General features: G+C 41.6%; 2 protein-coding genes across 3 annotated transcripts; one reads left to right on the top strand and one right to left on the bottom strand.

Annotated features, from left to right (window-relative positions):
* Nucleotides 1–7,437: 7,437 nt before the first annotated feature.
* Nucleotides 7,438–10,206, bottom strand: tnfsf14 (TNF superfamily member 14). Of its 2 annotated transcripts, none has more exons than XM_034592203.1 (4): nucleotides 9,892–10,206; nucleotides 8,523–8,556; nucleotides 8,358–8,432; nucleotides 7,438–8,257 (listed from the first exon to the last, which is right to left on the bottom strand). In XM_034592203.1, exons 1-4 carry the CDS (start codon nucleotides 10,084–10,086, stop codon nucleotides 7,872–7,874), a joined length of 690 nt encoding a protein of 229 aa, XP_034448094.1. In that variant the 5' UTR covers nucleotides 10,087–10,206; the 3' UTR covers nucleotides 7,438–7,871. The 2 variants fall into 2 exon arrangements, with proteins under 2 accessions (XP_034448094.1, XP_034448095.1); XM_034592204.1 differs by having other exon boundaries at nucleotides 8,358–8,429.
* A 1,879-nt stretch (nucleotides 10,207–12,085) lies between these two features.
* LOC117765746 (transmembrane emp24 domain-containing protein 1-like) lies at nucleotides 12,086–15,348 on the top strand. Its single transcript, XM_034592202.1, has 4 exons — nucleotides 12,086–12,499; nucleotides 13,975–14,072; nucleotides 14,397–14,589; nucleotides 14,681–15,348. Exons 1-4 carry the CDS (start codon nucleotides 12,305–12,307, stop codon nucleotides 14,897–14,899), a joined length of 705 nt encoding a protein of 234 aa, XP_034448093.1. The 5' UTR covers nucleotides 12,086–12,304; the 3' UTR covers nucleotides 14,900–15,348.
* Nucleotides 15,349–16,353: the final 1,005 nt, after the last annotated feature.

Here is a 16,353-nt window from a genome sequence, read left to right as displayed (position 1 = left end):
TGCACCAGGAAGCCAGGCTGTCAACTTCCTCTCTGTAGGCGGCCTCGTCCCCATTGGAGATTAATCCAATGAGGGTTGTGTCGTCTGCAAATTTCAGGAGTTTGACAAAGTGAGGAAGTGTAGTGATTATACTGTAGGTCACACTGACAGTAGTAATTGAAGAGTGTCACAAGGGTTGTGTGTCATTGCCCTCAGGAAAATTCCAATCTGATTCACCATCCTTCATCGATGTGGTGTGTCAGCCTCTCCACTCTCAATTTAGTCCAGTATTGTATCTGTCCTCTGCTCCCACGCAAATAACGCTGACAGGAATAAGGCCATTTTGACATATTAGTAACACTGTGTTTTCTCTTTGCCTCTTGAATGAAAATATGATTCACTCAGAGTCACGCCACTTTGGTTTCTTCTGAAAGTGCAGACGCAAACTAAATGTGGCTGAGACATGTTTTTATGTTCTTCTGAGGATTTCTCACTTTAAATGTGCATGCCTGGACACTGCTGCCTCTCAAATATCCAACTGCTCTTTGGATTTTCCAGTCAGATTCAAATAATTTCTTCTGTCTGTAATTATATTTCACCAAAATACAATCCTGCTGTGCGAAGTCTGGGCATGTAGTTTGTCATCGCCAGACCTGAACTTCCCCATTCAAATAGATTGCAAGGCAGGTAGTCACTCTGATGACACATACCTGAAACAAAGCCCATCCTGTTTTGCTGCTATAAAACTTTCCCACAGCAAAGTACAAACAGAGAAAGTGAAACTGACCTGAACTTACCTAAATATATAGAAATATAGACCCAGGTAGGAATTTTCAAGAAGCGCAAACATAAACAAACATTTCCGGACATGTTGTGACTTCCATTCAGGCTGTGAAGGTGTTGCAGTCAGGTGACCTAACAATACTGATGAATAAGTGCAACACATGATTAACAACATATTGCAGACTAAGCAAATAAAGAAGTACACCAATGAGGAATTTCATAATAGTACTAGAATTTACACAGTAAGGGCTGTTTCCATGGGCTTTACCAAAGGAAGAACCCATCAAATTTTGGTGCAGATCCAGACCAAGGGGCAGATTTTTTTTAATTTCTCATTGACTTTTATCATTTATGGATCTTAATGATAAAAAAAATCTGGCACTATTACACATTCTGTGACTTTTAGGAAAATGAAGAATATTAACAGGGAAACATGGAAGTAAAAAAAGCAAAGCAGTGACTTTCAGTTTTAACACAAAACATAACGTAAAAAGATAATTTCATGGATCATAAAGTATCATATCTTTTTTCATCAAAAATGAGGAACTGAATGATTCATTTGGAAAGAATTCATGTCAAAGTTCGCCTTTCCTTCCGTGTGTCCCTTGTAGTGAGTCCTGTTCCTTCTTTTGGTCTGAGTGTTGGTGAGTAGAGCAAGAAAGGGGCCAGCCCCGAGAAACAGACGTGTACAATCTGGGCTGGCCTAGTTTTCCCTCTACAACATATAGGGAAAGTACCAATCTGTATTCCTCTTTTGTTGTATAGATACTCAGAGCACAGCAGAAAACAGTCATACACCAAAACGTCCTCATCACATACACACACTGAGCTCAGGAAGCAACACACACACTGTCTTGGTGCACAGCAGAGGAAACTGCAGGACCTGTGCAGGCAGTCGTCAGCTCTTAACATTTGTCTTCAAGTAGCTCTGTGCGCCACTGTCGGTCTAACGATGCCACAGCGTACCCAGCATTGCCTCGTCCACGTCCTCCTGCTGTGGATCACCGTCCTGTCAATCATGCAAGTCGTGTTCATCATCTTCTACTTCACAGTTGAACGTCAGGTGAGACAGACGGAATTCATTGAATTTTAAGGTTGTGAACTTGTACAACAGCTTTTAAAAGCCCTTTTTGAATGAGTAACACAGAGGATGAACGTGAGCACTGCTGTGTTCAAATACAGTATCCGAGCAGTGCACCTGTTCTTTTGTGGTTTTGATGGTAGCAGCTGTGAGAAAAAATTCAGCCTGTGCTCCACAGCTGCTCACAGACCTCCGTCATCGCATTTTACATCAATTTCACCTAGAAGATACAAAAACAACAAAGTACAAACAGTACTTTTTTATTCTATAAGTTACAAAAAAAAAAAGGCCATTTAGAGAAAGTGAGCTGCTTTTATTGCACCCCCTTGGGTCAAAGTTCCTTTGCCAGAAATCACAACCCTCTTGTTACCTTCATTGTGAGCATATTTTGTGTTTCTGTTTCCCACAGAGGACAACGCAAATCCAGCCAAACAACACGCCGTCGGTAAGAAAACCACAGCTTCAGAGTTTGTGCTGTCATCTGTCGACCTGTCGCGTCATCGCCCCGTTCGTGGAAATGCCACTTTACTGTGCTGTTGCCTCTTTGCTTTCCTTCTGCAGATTTACTTGCTTCATTCTGTGCTCACTCTTAAAGGGATAGATCACCCAAAGATGACAATTCACTCATGATCTACTCACCACTATGCCGATGGAGGGGTGGGTGAAGTGTTTGAGTCCACAAAACACTAGAAAAATGGTAAATGGTCAAACAAAAACATGGTGTAAAGGACACCGCTTCGAGTCGAGTATGAATGTCGGGGCTTGTGGACACATGGATGACACCACACGAGCTGTATGGAGGCTTTTCTGTTTTTTTCTGTTGTTTGTTTTACGTTTGAAGAATCGTTCACCATTTACTTCAATTGTATTGGATTTGGCTGCAACGCTGTTTACCCCTGTAACTCCAGAAGTGTTTTGTGGACTCAAACACTTCACCCACCCCTCCATTGGCATATAATGAGTGAATTTTTATTTTTGGGATAACTATCCCTTTAAGGTGAAGGCACTTGTCTCCTGGCCTGTTGAAACACGATATGATGCATGTTGCTGAACTGTGTATCATAGACCACATTTGCTGTTGAAACTTTGAGATTAATGGAGCTGTTCCTTTTTCAACAGTTTTCCTCCAAACATGACCTCTTGGGAAAAGGGAAAAATGCTAACCTTTCAGGCTTCTGGGATATGTAAGTTGTTTCATTTGTGTAACATATGACAGGTCAGGTCACTTTTCACAAACTTCGAAATAAAGAACATGTCCTGGTCAGAGGGGATATGTAATTCCAGCACATACATTTTAACCACATGTATTTTCACAATACACCATTGGGTGATTCACTGAACTCGGGATTTTCAAAATACAATTCTGAGAAAACACGTGCACAGCTAATAGCAGCTTTTCTGTTGCCCACAGACAACAAGAAGGTTAAATGGTTGGCGAAGAATCCAGACGTGAGACCACTCAAGACAACCTCAGGGGTTCTGACCATAGAGGAGGATGGTTACTACTTCCTAAATCTCCAGGTGACACTGGACTCCTGTGAAAAAGAGTACACAGTGGCTCTGAAGTGTGACAACAACACCCTCCTGCAGGTCAACACCAAGCTGTGCAGCACGGGCCTCCTGGGCAAGGTAGAGGAGCTGTCTGCCGGAGGGACCCTGGAGCTCACCATCAACTCTGAACCCAATGAGGACATTCACATCAGTGAGTCTGCAACTCACCTGGACATCATCTACATGAAGATTGTTCGAGAGGTCTGAATTCAAAATGCACCCCAACTGAATTTAAAATGATTTAATGTCATATTATCTCCGCCGATAAGGTAATCATGCCGTGCAGCAGCTCCGGGATTGGTCCTGGGCTGACGAGATCACTACGACTTCTTTTCAAATTCACACTTAAAAGGTCAGCTGTGTGGTAATTTAGATATTTAACAATATGAAGTAAACTGTAGGTATGAGGGGATCTTTATACTTTTATATTACATATTAGAGAAGCAAAGGTGGATTGTTGTCATTGCTTCTTAAACAACATTTGAACGTGTCTTACTGGGCTGTTTATTAGAATGTATTTGCAGTTTAATACGTGTATTTAGCTCCATGAATGTATTGTTCTGAAGTGCAACATCTGGCAGAAAAACTAACTTTTGAAGCCAGACTGTTATTTGCACAAATCATATCCAGCTTATTGCTAATTTATTACTTGATATCTTTTAACCATGTTAATTATATATTTATGTTTGTATGTATTTATGTACAGTATATGTAGGGATATACAACAACATTCTTTGGACAGGTGTGTCACTGTGTAACATACATACACTGTATGTACACTGTTTTCTTTATTAATTGTTGCAATAAAATATTAAAATTGTGCAAACTCAACCATTTAGCTTGTAAGTGTACAAGAAGAAGAAATGTCAGTGTGGAATTCTTGTTTCTTTTCATTATAATGATCTTAAGACACTGAATTAATTTATTTATTTACCATGTTAAAACAATAAACACAATTACATTCATTCATATTGTTTTTTCATCATCTATATTTAAAATGAAAAGTGAAATGACTTGACAGAACGAACCTGATTCTCCTTCACTACTCTGACCGCACACCGTGAATCCTGAAATCAAAGGTCATGGTGGTGTATGTGAAAGGTTTCATGTTTAACGGTTTTTATTTGGTTTTGTCAAAGAGTTTCAGCTGTTACACCTGATAGTGTTTGTACATCATTCAGAAAAAATATTGCATTTCTTCTGGAAACATTTTAAATGTATTTTTGCATCTGATTAAAAAAAAATAACCTGCAATTAAAACATATACAAATTTTAAACTGTCTTTTCTTCATTGTGTTTCTTATCTTCCATGTGTTTTAAAAGCACCGTTGTGGAGCTAAACAGGGTGAATGAACCTACGTTGATTAATTAGTGCTTTTGACTGAGTCATTTTCAAGACCCTGGATAAAAAGTGAAAGTGAGAGGTCGGAAGTTGACAGTGGGGCACAGCGGGACCCTCCCTGCTGAGTGCTGTCGAGGAATATGCCCTCCGCAGTCTGACAGAGCAAAATAGAAACTCTTTATACAAACATCATGAAGCATCTCTTCGGATTTACCTCACAACAGTAGAGATAAATCATGAAAAGGTCATTGGAACATGATATAAGTCATCACAGCCCAGTGACATATTTTCCAAGTTACTGAGGTTTCATCTGAGAACTCTTCTTTTCCAAACCTTAGCTTCACAGTCACATATCTCTCACCACATGCTGCCACAGCAGCTTTCGATTACACCAGGGAGATGTCCAAGATGTTGAATTTGAATGCAGATAGCACAGATACACAGTTACCGCCCACTCTGTCTCCTTTATCAGAGGCATCCGTATGGGCTGGTTTTTTCCTACCTGTGCTTTCCACTGCCTGATGTCTAGGCTGACGTGCGACAGCTGTGTATCCACATGAAGATGTGTGGCAGCTACTGTGAAATCCCTTATCACCTCTTTACCATAATGTTTACCTCAGTGTCACTGAGACAGACACGTGGGCCGCGATTTTTTTTCAGTGTATGTCGGTAAATAAAAATTTAAAAAAGACTGAATACTGAACTTACTGAATACAAGATGTGTCAGATGGGTTTTGTAGGGAAGAGCAATACTGACGATAATAATGATAATGATAATAATAAATATAATAATAATAATAACCTTTATTTACATAGGACCCTTCAAAACATAGTTACAAGGTGCTTCACAAGTTAAAAATTGAAGGTAAACAACAGAAAACGATTAAAAGCTATTTGAAGATCACACAGCATTAGACAATATTAGAGCCCAAATATAAGAATACAAATGTTACAGATTAGGAAAGAAAGAAAATTAAAATAAATGACTATAAAATTATCAAGAAAATGTTAAATCATAGCTGGATTAAAAATAAATAAAGCTGAAGATCAAAGGTCCTGAGTATGCACACGTTGAGAGATTTGAAAGAGGATAAAGAGTTTAAACCTCAATTCAAAATGACACTACAAATAATTCAACCTGTGAGCGAAAGGTTTGAAATTCTCTTGTTAGAGGCGTTTTTAAAATGATTCCTTGATCACAGTTTCCGGACACTTCAGACACGCGTCAGGTCTCCACTGCTCTCTACTTGATCCAGACACAGACACAAGGGGACAGCATTCAGCCGTCTACCATCACCTCACTCTTTCACTTTTGATTGGCTGGAACATTTTACCACACGTAGTTACCACATGTTGCGCACTGTGAAATAAAGGCCTCACAGTGGAAGAGCTAGTGCTTTATTTCCGAAGATTAAACAGACTGATATCTGATGCGATACGACTGATTTTGTTTTCCTAAAAGAAAAAACTTTTCTTTCGTAAATGGAACCGTGAATAGCTGGTCGCAGCTATACAGTGGTGCTGTCCCACTCTGATTCTCAAGAGTAGCTGCTCGAACCGCGACCACGCAGCCGAAAACAGCTCCCCCTCTTATGCTACTACAGCCTCTCACGCTTCACAATGGAAGGTGATGGCTCACAGATGCATGAGAAAATACATGAACGCCACAGAAATCTAAGTCAAGGTCAACCAATGACAGAGAGACTTGTGCAGTCAGAGCGCATACACTGCAAAGCTCCGGACTGTAACTACAGGCCTGAGCTGCAGCACAGTTTCCTCAGACATTAGTTGGTTGGAAAGTGAGTCAGGTAATCTGGTGGCGCCCTCCCCCCCCCACCTCCCCCTGAACCCCGCGGCCTCCACAGCCACTTCCTCCCCCAGTTTACAAACACACAACTCTGTGGGTGTTTTTTCAAAGCGGCTTCTTCGAACAGACACACAGCTGAAGGGAAAGTGCAACAGCGGGTGCATGAGCAATGTGTGACAAATAATAATTCAGAAAGTGATGGGGCTTTTGCACGGGGGCCCGTCGACATGCTGGTGATGACTTGAAAAGGGCAATCTATGGCATAGACGATAAATAAAGTGTGCTGATCTGAATAATAATAAATGACAATGATCAACTTTGTTTCTGTAGCGCCTTAAAACCAGTTGCAAGGTGCTTCTTTGCACGTGGATTGATTGTGGGATTTATAACATTTGAATCTCTGATCTCAAGGGATTAAAAGTTCTGCAACATAAAACAGAGTCGGATCATGTAGCGTGTATCTAAGAGTGATCAATTCAATCTTAAATATATTAAGATAAATATAATTTGGAGTGTCAGAGTCCTAATCAAAAGAGTCATACTGCTGCACTGCAAAACCAATGTCTCTGCATGTGCAGCCAAACCAAACCCAATATATCAAATTCACTGTTATGTGTCACTGTGGCATTTAAAACAATCTTCTCCACATATTGTGTCATGTGGTTGGACTGAGTGGGTGAGACTCTGCTGCTACTGAGCAGAAGCTCTTGCGAGGCCTCACCTGACATGGCAGGAAGTGAGTTCACTTCACCGCGGAAAGAATGACCCGAGGAAAGACCAAAGAAAACCAGCAGACCTTTTCCATGATTATCTGTTTATTTCCTTATTTTCTAGACATTATTGTACAACAATACAACATCATTAAAAGCAGTTTTGTCATTCGCTCTGCCACTGCAGGAATAATAAATAAATGGTGCGAAAGTGCGTGTTACAGCAAGGACGAAAAGAACAGGTTATTTTGAGTTTTGGAGGAAAATTTGTTAATTGAGTTTCTTTAACATCTATGATGAGACATTTTAGAAATTAATTTTAATTATGTACATTCTTACTCCAAACCTTTAGCTTCGTGGAAATTGAGTGAGATTAAGTCTCTCTGCAATACATTACAAGTCCTTTTTCTCAATTTCTCTGTAGACATTGGAAACAGAAAGTAAAAAGAAGTTCTGACAACACAGAGAGTAATGCACAATACATTTCTGCATAATGGTAATGGGGGGAGAGTACCAAAATCGCCTTATATGTACAAAGTTGTACCAGTGACAGAGTAAAACTGAGAGTGATGAGTCAAAGCTTTCACTTTGTAATAATGATGAGGATCTGTGTGATATTTAAATCATAAATGCACCAAAGAAGTTCTCATAGGATTTGTGTCGCTGGATTTTCGAGGTGTTGCGGACTCTCACTAACAGAGCATCGTCTTTGTAAAGGTGGAACACTCCGCCCAGGTAACTGTTGGATTGTTGTTCGCTCTTTTTCGAGGGGTATTTCCTGGACCTCTGGAGGGTGATACTTTTCCCAGGATACTTTTGAGTATTCATATCGACAGAGTGGTAAAATGTGCCCCCCTCCGAGAAGAAAACCTTTGAATAGACATAGTAATAACCCTCCTTCTGAATGATAAGGCTTCCATCTTTGTAGGCCATGTCATAGAGTATGGGCTCTGCAATCATGCTCCACTCCATGATCTCCTGTCCATGAACTACATCATTTCCATCTGGAGAGAAAAAACAGGGACAATGTGAAGTTTGATTATTTCAAAATAGACATTATAAATGACACTTGGACAATGGATAAGACAAAGACAATGGTCTCACCTGTCAGATGTGCGACTGGTTTGGAAGGAAGAATATCATAACTGGGCGATTTAGTGGTAGAAGTAACATCTTCACCTGTGGGAGGACCAGACACAATGTCTCTAATGTGAACTAAATACACAAAGTACAAATAAATGTGCTTCGAGGAAAAAAGCAGGGACATACCTCCAGTGAGCTTGGAGAACGATGCTGAGGCAGCCTGCAACGTAAACAAACATGATTTACCTCTTGGTCGTGTGTGTGTTTGTGAGCGAGCACATCCAGATTCGGTCACCACTGATGGACAGGTGACAGAGTTGAAATGCAAAATACTATAATCTCACCCAACGTAAGCATATATATACTTTTACATAATTATGTATATAAATATATACACACACACACATTTGGTGAACAAGTGGTGAAAGCAAAAGATGCTCCTTTTGAAAAGATCACTACTTAGATTTTATGATGTGCCACTTTTTGACAGATAGATAGATAGATAGATAGATAGATAGATAGATAGATAGATAGATAGATAGATAGATAGTTGGGTTGGTCCACCTTTTGTTTTTCTATGGTTTGAACTGTACAAGGCAGTGCAGGTCTTTGGTAACAAGGTAGATGACATTTGTGTCACAGGAAATAGACCACTTCCTTTTCGTCACTGTCCCATGTATGAAGAGTAGATTCATGTGCATACTTGCAAAATAGTGGTGACCCCCCCCCCCCCCCCCCCCCCCCTCCCGCAGCCCCATGACTGCTGCCCTCAGTGGAGTTCCTGATAAATAGGCCGGGCTTCAATGTACTTCTCCATCTCCACTCTTCCCGATAATAGTGGAATAAATTCACTGTCAGCAGTTAAGGGGGAAAAAACATTCATTCATAGGGTTGGAGTAAATGCCCGCTTTAGTTCTGTCACGAGGGTCCACTGATGATTTTTGCTTCAGAAAACCAGAATGAGATCTCCACATGTAAATGCTGATTAAAGAGAAGGGTCAGGGCAAAGTGTGGGCCTACTTCTTTTTCACAATAAACTGATTTTTTTTTTAAGCTTCACCATAAATCCGTCACGACACTTTGGGAGAATTTGATCAAAACCTGACTTTTGGACAAGAGTTATTTTCACATCGATTATGGAACAGAGACTTTCCTATAACAAATGACTCTGTTAAATACATGTAGCAAATGTCCTTGCAGTTCTATCCTGTAAGTTACATTTTATTAATAAAACTCATTTAAATTTGACAGCGCAAACAAAACTTCCTCATCACGAACACATATTTCATGACATTTATTTTTCTCATTAACGTTTGACCTCAGTAGTATATTACATTTGTATATCAGATCAAAGTATGATACACAAGAGTCAAGAAATTAAAGAATTTCTGTTTTGTAGGAAAAAACTGTGTAAAGTCATTTTAAAATAATTAAAAGTTGAATTTTCAAACGGGCGGTACATCTGAATGAGACCTTATAAAGCCAGAGAGATTCAAATTATGCAGCAAATAATTGTGACATCCATTAAATGAGACTTTACAAAGTTCATACTCACAGGTTCGAGAAAGTAGAGACGGTAGATGAAGCAGGCTTCGATGGTCATGCCACACAACGCCACGCTCACCAGCAGGAACAGCAGGGTCTGCGCCACCCCTGCTCGCCGTTGCCTCTGGCCCAGCCTGGGCAGTGTATGAGGCCGGGTGGCACGGCTGTCCACCACGTACACATTGGGATCCTCCTGCTTGACCATACCTGCGATGCTCTGTCTGTAACTGAAAACAATGGACTAAGTGTGTAGACGTCCTCCAGAAGTTGTCCGAGGTTGTTGCTTCACAGAGGCCGTGGAGGGAGGGAGAGAGAGAGACAGAGAGAGAGAGAGAGAGAGAGAAGTGTGAAGAGGCAGCAGAATGGGTGGGCTCACTTGTGATTGGTTCAAGTGAACACGGCTCACCAGTAGTCAGATGAAGAACAAACTCAGATATAGAAATCCTGAGATGTGTCAGATATTGAAATCTTGAGACCCCTTTCGGAGTCTGCCAGAGATCCACCTGTCTGCATTCAGCAACATGAAAATCCTACTAAGGTTGACTTTCCTATTTGCAGCTGCAGAACCTGACAAATGACCAGATATGACGGTGGAGGCCAATGACAAGCAGGAGACACACTCAACCCCCCCCCCATCAGACCCCCCCACTCTACTGTAGCAATGTTGAAATATCTCCATTCACACTTCCTCTCTCACTCCCACACACTTGCAGTGATTTCTCTCATGACCAAAAGTGAGATCAAGATTTTAAAGGTTCAGCGTGCAGAATCTAGTGACATTTAGTGGTGAAGTTTCATGTTGCAGCTGAACACCCCTCACCCTTCCCTTCCAAACACAAGAGCGAACCTGTGGTAGCCTTCAGTTGTCGTAAAAACTCAAAAGGTCTTTAGTTTGTCCAGTCTGGGCTACTGTAAAAAACTAGGCGGCCTCCGTAGAGAGGACCCACTTCTGATGTAAAAATAAAATATTTAAATATAAAGGGCCCATTTTGGGGTAGAGAAAACAACAATTTGTACAGTTTGTACATCACCCTGATTATTTTATATTCAATTTCTGCCAATAGATCCCTTTCACCTAAATCTTACACACCAGACCTTTAATCTCGGCTACTTTCATGCTTATGGGGCGTCAGACTTTTCACCCACGTGGGCTCAGACGTATACTTTGGCATTCAGGGTCATTCTTGGTGAGGGGATAAGGATGGAGTCCAGTTCCTAAACTTTGAGGTGACATTTAATCAAGATCTGACTGTATTAATGAAGATGCAGCACCGAAGTACAAGTCCACAAAGCCAAATTAAAAGTTAAACAAATCCAGTAACCAGAGGGTCGGTGCTTCGACCCCTGGCTGCTCTGTTCTGCGTGCCGAAGTTGGACTTGGACTTGGTTTGGATGAATGGCAAAGGTGGTCATCAACACTGAAGAAGCTTTATCAGACCTCTCTGCTGCTGCTAAGACACAATCTGCAGGTGCCACTGTTGGAGAGGGAGAAGGGAGGAGCTGGTTTGTGTCGGACAACAAATACGTTTAAACCAGATTCATGACAAGCTAACTCAAACTAACACACTAACACAGGCTCATCACTCAGACGGACAGCTTCTCCATATTCAATTTACCTTGTGTCTGTGTGTGTGTGTGTGTGTGTGTCTCTCTCTCTGTGTGTGTGTGTGTGTCCATGCACATGCAGTCCCACCCCAGGAGGAGAAGAAAGACAATCATAGCAAAAGGGAGAAGCTCAGAATGAGACTGATCAGATAAATAACTTAGTTTTATTATATCTCACACATGCCAGTCTGATTTGGAAGTAGACTTAAGGGCTATATAAAAATCCCAAAGTGCCATATCGGGCCCAGCGGCTGCTATAGTTAAATACCATTACAGTTTCCCTACATAAATATTAAAAATCTAAATATCCAGATTTTTTATGTGAATCTCTGTCACTGACGTAACCACTCCCATGTCAAGCTTTCTGTCTGTTCTGACACCCACAGCTCCATCTATAGGATAAAACAGGACACGACACGCACAAAATCCTCTTCTACTTGCTCAGAAAAGGAACAGGTAACAAACCATTATGGACTCTTTTGAAAAACGCGATGAAATAAAAAAAAGAGGAACCATTACAGTCAGTGCAGCCCATTGACCCCCAGGTGTAAACAAAGCTTTGTGCACCTTGACACCTCTGTGCCTCTCTGTTTTGCATGTGGCTGCTGTCCAGAGTGCAGCGCTCCATTGGTCCACACAGATAGTGGCTGCACTCACTCAGCTTTGAGAGGTGAGCCAGTGCCTATCAGCCTCCTCTGCAGCCGTCACAGTATGAGAGAAAGCAGTTTCGGACAGGGAGTGAAATAGTTCTGTTGTCAATGTGCAACGTAGGAGAAGAAAGGGGCTGAGAAAGGAGGTGGGAGTGGAGTAAATGGACAATGCAGTGCGACCGGAGGATGATGAGTGTGTCTGCACAGCTCTGTTTGCTGGCATGTGTCACTCTCACTGGACACTTGACTTTGGCTTTGGGCTCAAATCAAGACGTGGAATTGACATTTCTGTTACCTGCCGGCAGCACCGAGTGTTTCTACCAAACCACCGCGAGTAACAACACCATGGAAGTTGAATATCAGGTGAATATAAATGTCTTTCTTTCTCCCTTGTCTGTCTTCCACGGTGACAGTGTAATGTTGTGGTTGAGGTTTTGATTAAGCTTGAAGAAGCTTTGTGAATCGTGTCTAACTGAAAAACAAGTGGACAGGTTCTGGACTTTGGTCTTGTAGGCATATGCAGAGAGATACAACACCTTATCACCGGAGATAAGGAAGAAGTAGAAAAACAAAAGAGATATTCCTTCGCTTCCCCACATACTGACAATATCATGTTTTTAAAGTATTTATCGTCCAGTAGGAACAAGATGTACGTAAAAGATGATATTATTAAGCGCAACCAAAATAGATAATGATCAGCAAAATTTAATCTCCAATAAATACTTTTTTACGACACAGCATGAATGTTGTCGTCAGTTTTATTTTAGGAACATACAGCTTCAAGTGCTAAATTAGATCCATACTCAAGTCATCACAACTTGTTGCCGGCCTTCCCACATTTTTACGGGTTTGGACCTTTGCATTGTTTCACCTCACACCTTCAGGCCACAGCATCCTCTGGTGGCTGTGGCACGGTGCGTGTGCACGGAGGAGGTGCATGGACGTGGAGGCCTCGTCTTGTAACTCCTGTTAGTTTTAACGGGGCTCCGTGATGTGAAGCTGCACGGTCTAACGCAAGATTTTGTGAATGACAAAAAAAATACAAGGACCAAAAGAGAAATTTCGACATGTGTAAAAAAAAAAGTAATATAGAACTACGCTCAGAAGGCCAAGTGTGAGCAGTGAAATAAAGTATTTCCAGACACAGGTACCTCAACTATCCTATTAATATCATTGTGATGTATTATTGCTGCTGACTGGACTATCAGAGCTTCAATTTGAATTTCAGACAGCGGCGGCTCGTGTAGTGTAATCACAGCTTTGGGGCGTGAGCTGATTGTTTGGAATGAAAATGCCAAGATAACTGTGAATTGTTGGTAACCGGAATATTCTGCATGACCTCTGAGCTTTAAAAAAAAAGCTGTAAACCCATTTAGTCAAACTGACCTTTGTCTCCCCTGTGCATTGTGGTGAATGAAACCATCCACTTTTTATTGTCCTTTTGTTTCACTGTTGCAAAATATTTATTGTTGATTACAACTTTTATGGTGTCATCGCCTTCGCCAAGGTGCGTTCACTTGCAGGATTACACAAAAACTATAGTCACATATTAACATAACTCAGTGGAAGGATGTGGTGTGGGTCGGGGAGGAATCCACTGAATTTTGGTGTGGATCCGAACCAGCGGACGTCAACAACATGGCGTTTTTAAACATTTTATTTGTTTTTCATGCAAATATTCATGGCTCTTGATGAAAAAAATCAGGCAGATTTAGGGGAGTTATGTCTATGAACGTGTGAAATTTGGTGCAGCTTGATTGAAGGGGACTGTTTGGCCTCGGCGGAGGTAAACGCTCTGAGTGCCATTTCACCTTTATTATTTACTCACTGTCCTACAGGTGATAGCCGGGTCCGGTCTGGCCGTTGGTTTTGACCTCATCTCACCCAGCGGACACCGGGTGGTCTCTGACTTCAGGCAATCTGAAGGCATCCACACGTGGGTCACCTTCATGCTTTCCAGCAACCGCCTCCTTTTGGTGTGATGCTCAGTCCCTGTAATAGGCCGACTCTTTATTTGTATTGAAAAGCAATCATCCAGAAATCGAAAGCAAGTATTAAAGTAGCACTTGAGAGTTTACTCCCTGAAAAACGTGAGAACCTGTAGACGAAATACTTGATTTCAGATCTCGTAAATGTATCATCAGACAGATATTTTTGAGAACATTTAATACGCTCTTCTATTGTGTTGTGTCTTAATAATGAATCATACAATGTTGTTGAGAGAAAATCCCCTCTGTAACACCTTTTTTCTTTCCTGCAGGATGACTCACACAGAGAATGGAGATTACCGGCTGTGTTTCGACAACAGCTTCAGTAAAATGTCGGTGAAGGTTGTGTTCTTTGGGGTGAGCGTCAGGCCAAACAGCCAGAGCAGTGGAAGTAGAGGCCGAGTCGAGTGGGAGGACATGGCCATGACTGACAGCCTGGTGGAGTACAAACTGGAGGACATCAGGGTGAGAGGGAAACACAGGGAGCTTTGATTTCCCCTTCACCTCCCACTTCTCTTTCATCTCCTCCTCCGCTGTTCTGTTCTTCCTCTTCCAGGCGACGATGGACTCCGTGTACCAGCGACTGGAGAAAACCCGTCAGGTCCAGGCCTCGCTGCGGGCCTTCGAGGCGAGGGACCGCTTCCTTCTGGAGGACAACCTGTGGCGGGTGTCCTTCTGGTCCTGCCTCAACCTGCTCGTCATGCTCAGTGTTGCCGCCACTCAGATCTACACCCTGCAACGTCTCTTTGACAGCAACAAGCGGACGTGCACCTAGTCGCAACACAACTGTTTCACTGACCTCCAGCTGACACCTCGCTGCTCTCACACTGGAGAGCTGGACGTTCAATTGACATGTGAGCTGAACTTAAAGGGATGAACTGATTCATCATGCGCTGAGGAACTTTTTAAATTACTGCCAAAGATACTGCTTATGTTTTGAATGTTTGGTCCAGTCGTACCAACACCTGAATCTCTGACTTACAGTACTGGAATATGCACAAATTGAAGGTTGTGCATAAAGATGGACGGCGCAGCTCCACTTCCTCCCGCGATCCAGAAATGAAGCCCAAATAACCCGCAGATGAAAGCTGCCATCTACTGCGGACGATGATCAAGTGTTTCACCCCATTTTAATAGCAACAAATAAACCTAAAAATGTCAAAACCCCCTTATTTCACATGTGCTTTGGCTTCTTTTGTTGTTTTTTGGCCTGTCCCATCCACGATCATGGAGGAGGCGGAGTTTATGACCTACATTATATTGTGCCGGCCACAAAGGTGCGATCACCACATTTTGGCTTCATTTTTGGGGAGCTGTGATACACACAGATACTTGACGCACTGAGATCTGTTAATGTAATCGGTGAAGCTTTTAACCAAAACCTTTTCTCACTGAATGTTGTTTTTATTGAATTTCAGATCTTACAATTTACAACATTACTAGAACCTATATGACAAAGCAAAAAACATCAGCTCCTGACCGACATCTTTTTCTTTGTACTAAGCCTTAAGCTGTTTAAAAAGACAAAAATAAACAATGTCACTGATCAATTTCTCCACTTGGATGTTAAACCAGATCAAATCTTGCAGACAATTAACTTTTTCATTTCCTCGCCATTATTTGGATGCACTGTCATTTATCTCAAGTTGTTTGCAGTCAAATAAAAAATGCAGTCGACAAGACCTATTGTGTATTCAGATCACAAATATTGTTTCCTCTCGCCATGATGGGAATCAATGGGACTGCTCAGCTTCCTGAGGCATCGTTAACCTGTTCTGTCATAAATCATAATCATTGGCAATACTTCACAAAGCAGACGTTACAATAACAAACATGTTGAACTGCTCATGTCTTGGCACTTTATCTGGTCATTTATCCCTAAAAGTAAAATCATACTGTACATCAATCTGCATTTTTATTGACAGGCCTCTGGATATAAACTAGTAAACATCTGCAGTGGATTGAGGTGTTATAGTCACTCTGTAACCAGCTGTGCAAATACTACAATATTTTTAGTGCTCAGAAATATTTTAGACAACATTCACTGTAGGAAAAAAACTTCAGTTTAAAGTTTGACGCTTCAGTAACTATTGAGGTACTACTGACAGCATCAGATTAACTGTGTGGGTCTGTTGACATTTGTCAGGAGAGTTCTGGGTGAGCTGAAACTAAAAGATACGTCGCTCCTCTGTGGTTCTGCTGTTGTTGTGGATCGAGGCGATTTCATGT

The sequence above is a fragment of the Hippoglossus hippoglossus genome, chromosome 8, assembly GCF_009819705.1.
Source record: "Hippoglossus hippoglossus isolate fHipHip1 chromosome 8, fHipHip1.pri, whole genome shotgun sequence".
NCBI lineage: Eukaryota > Metazoa > Chordata > Actinopteri > Pleuronectiformes > Pleuronectidae > Hippoglossus > Hippoglossus hippoglossus.
This window is presented reverse-complemented; position numbering and strand designations above follow the sequence as displayed.

Excerpts from the sequence above, each read along its gene's own strand:
- tnfsf14 (XM_034592203.1), bottom strand. The coding sequence starts at position 10,086 with ATGGTCAAGCAGGAGGATCCCAATGTGTACGTGGTGGACAGCCGTGCC. Across the intron at positions 8,557-9,891 it reads GTCTCTACTTTCTCGAACCT|GCTGCCTCAGCATCGTTCTC; the intron begins GTGAGTATGAAC and ends TTTACGTTGCAG. Across the intron at positions 8,258-8,357 it reads ACCAGTCGCACATCTGACAG|ATGGAAATGATGTAGTTCAT; the intron begins GTGAGACCATTG and ends TTTTCTCTCCAG.
- LOC117765746 (XM_034592202.1), top strand. The coding sequence starts at position 12,305 with ATGCAGTGCGACCGGAGGATGATGAGTGTGTCTGCACAGCTCTGTTTG. Across the intron at positions 12,500-13,974 it reads CCATGGAAGTTGAATATCAG|GTGATAGCCGGGTCCGGTCT; the intron begins GTGAATATAAAT and ends ACTGTCCTACAG. Across the intron at positions 14,073-14,396 it reads CAATCTGAAGGCATCCACAC|GATGACTCACACAGAGAATG; the intron begins GTGGGTCACCTT and ends TCTTTCCTGCAG.